The sequence below is a fragment of the Telmatherina bonti genome (assembly GCF_933228915.1).
Source record: "Telmatherina bonti genome assembly, chromosome: 14".
Lineage (NCBI taxonomy): Eukaryota > Metazoa > Chordata > Actinopteri > Atheriniformes > Telmatherinidae > Telmatherina > Telmatherina bonti.
The window spans coordinates 21,680,949-21,691,994 of record NC_136612.1 but is presented as its reverse complement, the minus strand read 5'-3'; the positions used below and the strand labels follow the sequence as shown (position 1 = coordinate 21,691,994).

At 40.7% G+C, this 11,046-nt stretch overlaps 1 protein-coding gene across 1 annotated transcript in view; it reads left to right on the top strand.

Moving 5' to 3' along the window:
* The window catches only part of cep112 (centrosomal protein 112), a gene marked incomplete at its 3' end in the record, with an annotated part of 102,547 nt that overhangs the window by 78,256 nt on the left and 13,245 nt on the right, over positions 1 to 11,046 (top strand). Inside the window, exon 23 of the mRNA XM_079253572.1 lies at positions 3,303 to 3,452. Coding sequence (XP_079109698.1) covers positions 3,303 to 3,452 — 150 coding nt within the window. The remainder of the gene's footprint in view (positions 1 to 3,302; positions 3,453 to 11,046) is intronic.

Sequence of the window (11,046 nt, the reverse complement as noted above, 5' to 3'; positions counted from 1 at the left end):
ATTACTTCATGTCACCTTGGCCCATTGAAAGCTGAGGTAATTTTTCTCCCCAAAGAGAAATTTACCCTCTCCTGACACTCTGCCATTTAGAAAAAATGTCTTAAGAGGTTCAAGCAGCTTTCCCTCAGCAGCTTAAAGATTTAAAACACCCTAAGTGGTGTTTACACTACAGCAGAGAAAGCTTTTCTTCTTGATTATATAGCAGGCTAAAATATTACAATCATTTGGTCATAATTGCATCTTGTTACCCAAAGAGGAGATTCAAAGAGGGGGTTTTGTTGTTTTTCTTTCTTTCTTCCCGTCTCTAAATTCCCCCCCCCCCCCCCCCATTTTGGATTGGCTGGCAAAGGCTCAGAGTTGAAAGCGAGGTTGACAAGCAGATGTTGTGAGAGAACGGTAGCTTATTAGGTTACACAATACTCAACTTCAAAAGAAGCCGGATGCTGTGCGAAAGTTCAGCCATGTTTTCCCCGCTTTGGTGATGCACTGTGCCACCACAGACAAGCAACCAGTGATTAATCCTCTGTTTTGGGGACACAAAGCTGGCACATGTTTAACAAACAACACTCTGCAGCATTCAAGGGAAGTATATGCATGTGCCGAGTACCCCACCTTTGTCGCAGCATGTTGTTATACAGAAGAGTATGCAGAAGATGCGGGTTTTGTTCAACCATTTTAATTCGCTTGATGACTTCAGAGTATTTGTCATGTGCTTCGGTGGCTTTGTTTTAAAAGGTAAAGGTGGAAACTAAATGGTTTTTGTTGCTGCCACCCCCCCCACCCCCGGGGCAACTCAGTCAAATGTAAACAAGAGGTCTTTGAACCTCAAAGGCTAACCCCAGTGGTTAACCCCTCAGTGTCTGACAGGGGGCATCGCTCTTGAGCTCAGCTGCATGGCTAATAGCCCAATTAAAAACATACCATAGCATACATTATCATGGAAGGGGGGGGGGGGTTGGGCTGAAGGGTATATGTTTACTCGCATGCACATGCACATCCCTCTCTCGTGCACATTACCTCTTTGCTTTTGTTTCTATTTCTCTGTTTCCTACAGACAGACACACGCACGGCGCGCGCGCGCGGTCGCCAGCTCCTTTAATTAGTGTCTCTCCCATTCGTTCGGGTGTGTTAAGCATCTAGCTGTAAGTGGTTCTCCTAGTGACCTGTGAACTGAGCAGGGCTGCTCTCTCTCTCCCTACTTAATGATCAGGTTATGGTGGGTGTTTGTAGTGGTGAAAGATCACTGCATTATCCCTGATCATCCACCAGGGGAGGAGGTAGGAGGTGGAGGGATCGTTTCATGGCAAGCACAGTACGTAAGAGGCTAAAGTTCATTTGCAAATACATCTGATTAGTTTCATCATTATCCCAGCTTTAGCGTTGCAGTCTGTCTAAATGGGACATTTTAGGCACGTATGAAACAACCGCGATCTGTTGCAGCGTTCATTCTTTAGTCATGCATTGCTCTTAAAATGTTCGAAAACAGAATTATAGTGTGGCCCGTCAGGCAGCTGTGATGAGGTGAAACGTAGCAAGGAGCAGATTTACTGATATCGACCAACACAAAGTAAGCATTTATTCATCAGGGAGGAAGAAATGAAACTTTGATTTGATCTTAATCTTGCTTCAACTGAGCAGTATAATAAACTTGATCATGTTACATAACTTCTCCAGTGTTTGGCGTGTAGATGGGGATGTCTGAGGACTTCTGTCACTTCTTGTCTTTATCTAAACGGAGGCAGCAGCATGAATTCCATCTTTCTAAAGTCACCTCTGGGTCCACAATAACAAGATCACAATGTCCAAATGACAAAGTTGAGGCTTGAAAATGTCATCCCACAAACCAACGAGTGACGTCAAAGTGGCTGCATCTCTCTTTTATGAAAAGTCTACAGTTGAATCCCTAAAAACATAATTAAGGGAACCAAGCCACATTAATTCTGCAACGCCAACCAAGTTTTTAACCCTCACATGCATCTTCCCATCTCGTATCACAGCAGACCATCTTTCCCCTCTTGTAGGCAACATTTCGCAGCCTTGGTTATTCACTTCTTTGTTTACAGAAAGGTGAATAAACACAAGAACTCCTGATATTTTCCTTTGTTTCTTCTTTCTTTTTCATCTAGGGTTCATGAGAACGCAAGCCTGCCTTTAGCCCCGAACAAAGAAGCTAGCAAACTGAGAAGCTAGGTCTCACCAGACCAATTACAGACTTAAAAAAGGACTATCAGACAGAGAAAAAGGTGCTGTGTTGTGTGTGTTATCTAACAACATAAGACAGAGAGAGAGAGAGTGGTATAACAAGACAGACAGCTGAGTTCAGTAGTTTAGGGTGCCACTGCTGCCTGGAGACTGAGGACCTGCAGATGCAAGAAATCTATATGGCAACATAATTATTGTGCCCAGAAATGGTTCTCCTATAATAATGTGCCATTTGTTGCTTTCATGTGGCTGTCCCACTGACAAAATAAGCCTAATCTCCCTCTCACCGTCGTCCCGCCCTCGCCATCTCTCTATCTGCGGTCACCCTGTGCCGCTTTAACTCCCATACTCCCACACAGCGCTGATTCCGGCGGGGCTAGTCCTCCATAGTGCGAACACGGTAAACAATTATCTGTCTAGCCTACAGCTAGCAGCAGGACTGCCCGCCTCGCCACTGCCACTTCTGTTCTCCCCCTCCCATCCCTCTCTCTTTTACTCACTCTCATCTCTCCTCAGCCTCTTTCTGACAGGGACTTAAATAGAATGTTAATTTTGACTGGAGGTTTTCAAAGCTGAGGCACTTCCTTTTCATCTTAGCATGCACCACAAGTTCACCAACACAAAGTCGCTGCTTTTTTTCTTTCCTGTCTGTTTTTTTTTTTTTATTTAATTTTTTTATAACTCCCTCTTCTCTTTCTCCTTTCTTCTCTGTGTCTTCTGTCTCGTCTCAAAAAAGACATGAGACTCTGGGAAAGGCGGTGTTTCAAGGTGATTGCGGCTGCCATCCTGATCCATTTCATAAATGAAATGCATTTTCCATCTCATACAAGTCTTTCTGAGACAAATGAAATGGATCAGACCAGCACTCTTCCTAGTGAACATATTTTACATTTTGCTTCTTGCAACAGGTTTTTCTTTTTTTTTTTTTTTTTTTAAATCTCCTCTTGGGTTAAATATGCTTGTATGTCTGGCAATCTTTCCGTTTCCTCACATGTACAGGACACTGGTGGCCCGCTTCTGTCTCACACCCATTACAACTGTACACACATGAGGATTAGTGAATTCTTTCATTTCTCTTTCTCTCGTTTTCTTCCCGATAGCTGATTGCAGAGCTACAGACGTCGCTTTGTGACTCAAAAGTGGAGGCAGTTCGTATGCAGCAGGCAATGGAGAAGCAGCTGAAGGAGGCCAGTGCTCGTTGGGACGAAGAGAGACGGACAATAACCCACCATGCTGATCAGGACAACAAGGTCCGACTTGATTACATTCTCTCCTCCACATTTACTGTAGTTGCATATGAAACATTCATAACATGAGGAAAACATTTGTTTTCTTTTGTCTTCAATTAGCTAGTTAGAGCAGCATGTTCGAATTTCATGAATAAGATTTTTTTAATTTAGTTATTCAACTTTTTTACCAAAGTTTACTTAGTTTGAGCCGCATCAAGTGGCTGTTTCTGTTTCCAAGCATTAAACCTCTTACAAAATAATCTTTGTTACACAAAACGATAAAATAGTTGTTCTTTTGCCATTAAAAAAACTTAATTTGGCATATTTCTTATTGGCTGCGTTTACAGGGGAGTTTTAATTCCTCTTTAATTCCGAATAAAACTTAATTCTGCTTTAAACTGATGAAAAATTACCATGTAAACACATAATTCCTAATGCAAAAGTCGATTCGGAGTAAAACTTAATTCCGAAGTAAGTGGCTGCTTTATTTGCATTTACATAAACCTTCATTCAGCTCGAAGTAAATTCACGTTGTTCTACGAATGCGAGTTACCTTGTCCCGTCCCAATGATACCCATATTCCGCGTGTTGTTTTGCCTCCAGTCTTCTTCTCCTTCTTCTTCTCCGTTGCCGAAAAAAGTAAAGTACTTTGTTCGTGTCGAGCTGACGCTTAAAAATTATAATCAAAATAGCAGCAAAACTGGTACATTTTATGTAGCTTTCTAAGCTACAACCGACAGACAGGAATCAGACATCAATACGTCACAAATCACTAATTTCAAATTCTGAATTCCGAATTATTCATTTCAAATTAAAAACCATCATGTAACCGTACCCAATGTGTCACATTATGCACATGTTCGCCTCCCTGAGCTCATGTGTTGGTAGGAATACTGTACAAGTGTGATCACTCTGTTGTCCAAATCAAGACTTTGCAGTTTAGAAAAAATAATTGCTGACTACACACTAACTAAAAGAAAAGAAAAATTCTGTTCTGACTTGCCAGATTATTCAAGGTAGAGAATAAAGGCCATCCACCCTTATAACAGTAGCTATGTGAGCATCCCCACTACAATACTGTGACTGCTGCACATTCCAGTTGTATCCAGGCCCTAGGATGTATCTTGACTGCCTGCTGCCACTTTAATTTGTACAGAGAAAGAAAAGGAAAAGAACAGGTTGGGATCTGAGTGTTCCACAACAAGCTAAAGTTTTGTCCCACTTTTTAATGAGAGCTTGCTAGGTTTGAAGTCTTGTTTTGATTGCAGTCATACTTCAAAACATATCAACATCTGTCTGCTGATATCCTGGTACTAATAAAAGATTACATAAATAAGAGAAAACAAAGACACCTATTTTCTTTTGTTTAATTTTTTTGTTTAATATCATGTTTATTAGATCATTTTGGTAAGTGGTCGTATTTTCTAAAAGTGGGTAACTTCACATTTAGCATTTCCTGTTAGTTATTAAACTTATTCAGTTCGGTTTAGCTTCATTTTTATATTTTATATCTATATTGCCAGTTCCTAACAAAGTCATCTTAGGGCATTTAAAATAATTGCATTCATTAGGATTTTGATTTAGTTTTATCTATATTTAAGACATTAAGGAGTGGTGATGGTGACGCAGGGAGAAGCATTTCCCTCTGCAACACAGAGGAGAGGGCATCGTCTGTGTTTTGTTTTCTTTTTTCATTGCATGGCAGATGACTCTGAAAGGGATTATAATGGTGCAGTTTGTTCTTATACTCCATGTCTGGACATCATTCATTCCCACTGGATCAGTATTTTTAGCCATTTTTTTATATTTATCATTATAATTGTTGTAGTCCTTTTAAGACTGCTGCTGAGTTGGAAATGGTCAGTTTTGGTATTTTTCAGTTATAGCTTTGTGTTTTTGTCGTTTAAAATATTTCTGTGGTTCATCACAAACATTCAAAACTTTTAAAGTTATTCCCATCATGCTTTAAAAGAAATCATTTCACGATCATGTAAAATGCGTATTGCTCGTGATGATGTTCTTTCTGGTGTTCACATCCAGAGATGATCCTGCAGACTAAGCAAATGGAGGTTTATGTCAGTAAACTTCATCCTCTAAAAAAGCCTTGTCTGGGTTTGACTTTTATAGAGCAGACATGGGTCGCTTTCCTTTTGTTCAAGCTTAGTCGCTGTTTGCATGCATGTGCTTTGTCATTTTTATGGTTAGCTGCAAACTGAATAGTGTCTTTAAGTGGCTGGTATGCTCTGCGTCTGGCTGAACCTTATAAATCTGTCTGCTGCACCCCACAACTTCAGTCAGAGCTGCTCTTTATCATTACTGTCATTTTACAGTTCAGCTTTACATTCAGGTTTATACCATAAGCATCTAATTGATCTGTAACACTGTTTTGAAATATATAGACAAAAAATATATAGACAAAACAAGACTTGGATCACCGTGTTAATGCCTTTCTTTAGTCTTCACTGAGCTTGCAGATTTCTGTTGCAGAGTCCTAAGATATTTGATTCTGACTGATTCAGACTGGAACACAGCGGCACAGGCAGTTGATTGGGTGCGGCTCACTAAATAAAGACTTGTTGTGTCTGGAATCAGGACATGTTTCCAAACACAACTTTGTCTGTTTGTGGCTGCAGCAGCCTCATATAGAAAGGAGGCAGGTCTATGAGCCTCCACTTCTCTCTTTGCAGGCCCTGGCAGCTGGGGCCACCTTACCCCGAGTCAAATCTTTTTCCTGCTTCATCCACATTTGTCTAAAACTACTCTCTGTATTGTCTGCTTTTATCCATAAATATTTAACATTAGTAGGCTATTGAGTCCTCCTTGTCCCAGGCTGTGATAAAACACAGGACCCGGCATCTGCATTGGGAGCAGACACCAGATTTCTCTTTCCATTATGTGTCCTCATAATTAGGACCCCACCCCCCACCCAGTATTAACCACCTGCTAATGAGACTCCAATTAATGGTTGAACTGCTTTTTAAAAGTCAGACATATGAAGGGTGGTCGGGGGGGGGGGGGGGTGATCAACAGGAAATAAAGAGAGGACAACAAGGAAATTACAAAACATTGTTGTAAACTTGAAAGAAGAGGATGAGGAAAGGGGAGAGATGACGAACAAAGAGGGAAGAAAGGGACAGAAATGCAATGAAGGAAGTGTGGGGATTGATATGAAAGTGGGAAAGAAAGAAAGAAAAGAAAGGAATGGCGGAGAGCTGTCAGTAGACCATTGGAGGGAGAGTGTCGCCTGCTGACATTGTTTCCATGCTGCTCACTTCAAAGGGCCCGGATTATGAAGAGAGCGAGGGGCTTCAGACAATAGGAGGGGAAGAAAATAACATCAAAGTTAGCCGCGCATTTGAATTGAGATAATCCCAAAACAGTTGTTCTGAATGCATGCTGCACCGGATCAGATGTTCCCTCCCTCCCCCCCTTGCCAGACCCATTCTGCTGTTTCTAGCCTGAATTTAGCTCCCTCTGTGGCTCTACTGTACTAAGACCTCTTAAATGTGGGTGTTATGGAGAGACCTTTTGGATCTTGTAAAGCCCTTTTTTTAGAACAACGGTACAGCAGTTAAGTATGCTTATATGTAGGTTTATTTTAGTTTTTGGAATTGTATATTTGTGTGGTCTGGGTGGGTCTATGTTACATGTGTACATGTATATACATGCTTGTGTGCTTGCTTGGCCTGATATAGCTGTGACTTTATATTTATGGTCCCAGGTGGGCCTAATATCAAAATGTATGTTTGAAACTTTTGTACATCTGTAACAATAAAGACTGCAGTTAGACGCCGCTTTTATGTTCTTTTGTTTGTTGTTGTTTTTTTGTTTTTTTTTAGAGTATTGAAGTGTAATGCAATACATAATTATTAAAAGCAGGCTATGTAAAAGATTCTTGCAAAGTTTGGTAAAGATGATAGAAAAACCTCTGCATAGTGTCTTCATTCAGAGGCTTCTTCATGTCAGCTGCAACAATGGCCACTACACGTCTTTCTGTCCACAGTGACTCTTAATAAGGATAATGATATTCTGTAACACAAAACTTTCTCTTTGGGGAATGGATATTAAAAGCAGCAGTCATGTTCACATATAAAAGCATAAACCGTCCAGTTGTGTTTATGTAGCAGTCAGAGGAAAGTCCTGCTGTTGCACATATTTACTTGTTGTCAAGGTTTCAGAATATCCGTGTAGCCGTTGCGATGTCATCTGCTGATATGTGAGCTGACATTTAGAGAAGTTTGTTTGGCTAATGTTATTTAAATCTTTTGGGGTGCATGTTTGGACAAGAGGGAGCACTGGATGGTAATGTACTTTGAGGCCTTGTAGCCATTTAATGATGCAATTATTATTAAACAAAATTTTACCAATAGCTTTATCGTGAAGAGTAAATCTACATAATTCCACCACAATTAGAAACTTACTATTGTGCAAAACACTGTTTTTTGGAACATGTTTGTTTGTTTATTTGGGTAATGCGAATGATATTGCTTAGTGAAGAATCTCAGGATATAGCAGGATTTTGATTGTAGACTTGTGCACTTCCTAACACGATGTGTGTTTCTTATTGTGTGGTTTTGTTGTCAGGCGTCTGCATGTGTTATTCCTCTAAAGATGCACAGGGGTTAAATGCAAAGTGAAGGTAAATAATAAGGCTTTTTGGGATTACTCAAGTATATTATAGGAATGTGTAGCTATTTTTGCAGTTTTTTTTTTATTGAATGCACATATACAGTATGTGTGTGGAAGACCATATGTGTGGGTGTGTATGAGTGCTTACCTGAAATGTGCAGCTGCCAAATCTGACAGAACTGAAGCCCACATTAGCCTGCCAAGAAAAAGGCACACAGACACACAGACACACACACACGCCTTGTGTCTTTTCCCTCACACCACATCCTTCCAACTCTGTATCTCCGAACTCTTTCTGTCTCAAACTCTGTTTCTACACTCACAAGCACACATGCTCACCTCACCCTGCCAAAGGGAGAGGTGGCTGGTGAATAAACAATGGCACTCCGCCCATGGTGTCACCCGCCTGGGCTTTGATCAGCACCGCTGTTCCTGCTCCCCACAGCAGCGCTTCCTGTCTTTTCTGCCTGCCGACTGTTGCCATGCGCGTGCACAAACACACACCCATAACCAATTGTACACAAGCCTTCATGCGATCTCTCCCATTTTCTCCTCACTAGGTCTTTATCTTTTCCTCACACAGTGTAACTTTGACTTGGTGCCCTTTTCTGCACCTTCATATGCTCGGTGTCACACACACAGACAGGGATACGCACTTTTGATCCAGGCCCATCCAGCAGAGGCTTCTAGTACAAGTCAAAGAGATGGTCTTGTTCTCGTGTCCTCTGGGTGGACTGACAGTAGACGCGTTACATAATGCAACAGTGACCGTTGTCTCACACTGTTTGAGGATGAGAGCGAATATGTGAGGCATCCTATTCCAGTGTATTCTTAGGCAAACTTGCAGTTAAAGTAGTCTTTTTGATCAACGTGCTGGAATTTTCTCTTCTTTATTTCTGCATGCATAATAAAAACAAGGTGATCTTGTATACACACACACACACACACACACACACACACACATACAGAGAAACAAAAACATGCACACATTCACAGAGGCTAGTTGTTGCAGCTGCAATTTGTCTGTAGTTGTGTAGTTATATATGCATTAGTTTCTGAGGGGGTTGAAAGGATGACTTTGCCTGTGGGAAGGAATGGCAGCAGTGGATCAAGAACAGGTGTGCTGAGGACTCAGTGCTGCTGAGGCAAAGAGCCGTTTCAAACGCCTTGTGTATGCTTGCACACATTTGTCCCCCTCTGTTCCTGTGTCTGTCCATGTCCTTCAAAACAGGCGAGTTCTTTGTGTCAACCTTGAGCTGAACATTTGTTTACTGAAGTTTGTAAACCATCTGCGTTTGCACCACTTTCTCTTTTTTTGCGTGTGTATATGAGCACAAATTCGACAGTTTGTTGGCTTTGGATGGTTCAGTCAAGTCATTTAGCTGGTATTGTTTTAACCTTGTGTCTGCGTGTGTATGTTTGGTTTTTTGTGTGACATGGAACAATGGACGGTGGCGTGCATTTTAGCAGGATCCACCACAAAGGCTAAGTTGTTTACAAAGATGATTTCTAGTTTCATAATATAAATATTCAGTCAAATAACTACGTGATGTGTGAGTGTTCGCAGCTTTTACCTTGAGTCAGGCTCACATTTGGGTGAGCCTGACTCACCCAAATGTGAGACAAATCCTTGGGTCAAGGATCTGTCTAAGTAAGCCTAAACCTGCCCCACTTTGTTTTCAGAACCACAAATTTGTTACTTTTTTTTTTTTTTTTTTTTTTTATCAGCCGTACTAATCTCTACATTTCATGTGTCTTCATATTTAAAAATGAAATAATGCAAGTGCTGCACTGTTGTGAAGTCTGCAGTCGACCTGTTTCAGGTCCGTTCTCCATATTAGTAGTAGTGTTGGGGTTGAAATGTCTAAGTTCAGAATAGTCTGCATCTATGTGAAAGCTCAGTCTCCCTGTCACTGACTACATGCTACACAAAGCACCTGTCAGCCTGTATATACACCTTTATATGTTTGCATGTACATGCAACTCAACATATGTGCATTGCGTTAGCTGATTGATGACTTTTCCAGCTGTGGGAAGTGTTTGATCTGCATATCAGAGGACGTTTAAAAAAAAAAAAAAAAAAGAGGAGGAAGATAACATTCCAGGATGCTACAAGGGAACGTGGGAAGTAGAACAGCTCTTAGAGACTATAATCCACTGGCAGACAAAAAAACGGAAATTACCCACAAACTGAATGCTTTATTCACAGGAACAACCATGGCCTCATAACATATGCTTGTTCTTGCCTTGAACTTGCGTGTTTGAAGAATCCTGCACATGCCTAAAGCTCACATCTCTTGTCGGCACAGAAACACTGAAACAGCCAACACTAATGCTGTTGTCTTAGCTTGTTGTTTTGGTTAGAATAAAGTTAATGTTGTGGGATAAAAATCCCATTTAATCTAAAAAAAAAAAAAAAAAGGCTAAGTGAATAACTCCCATTTGTTTCGAGATTTGTAGTAATATCTTTGAATATCATAAGTTTTCAGTGTTTATTTTTCACGATATTTATCGTTTCCTTCAGTGCTTAATGAGTCAAAAGAACAATAGTCTCACTTGTAAAAATTTGGTAAAAAATCTGATGGAAAAATAAATGTGATAAATAACGTTGCCTGCTTGGTTTTGTGGCTCCTGACTTGACTCTTTGCTTGATGAGAAGCAGAAGATTAAATCCTGAATTAAAACCGTAACCTAACTTTTACAAAGTGTTGCCAGGGGTTTTATGGGATGCAGTTATATCTGCAGATTGTGTCGAGCTTAACGTTCATTTAATGCAATACCGTTTGATAAACAGCATACATTTATGAATGCCCACAAACAAACAACAAAAACACACAGCAGGCATACAGCACACATTTTAGTATTGTTTCCTATTCTCTTTCTACCGTAGCGCACAGCGGCTGAAAGATACTGAGACGGAAAGATAGAGAACAGCGTGTTATCCCTGTGGGCATAGCTCGGTTGCAACATGTCTTCATTAGCGCGG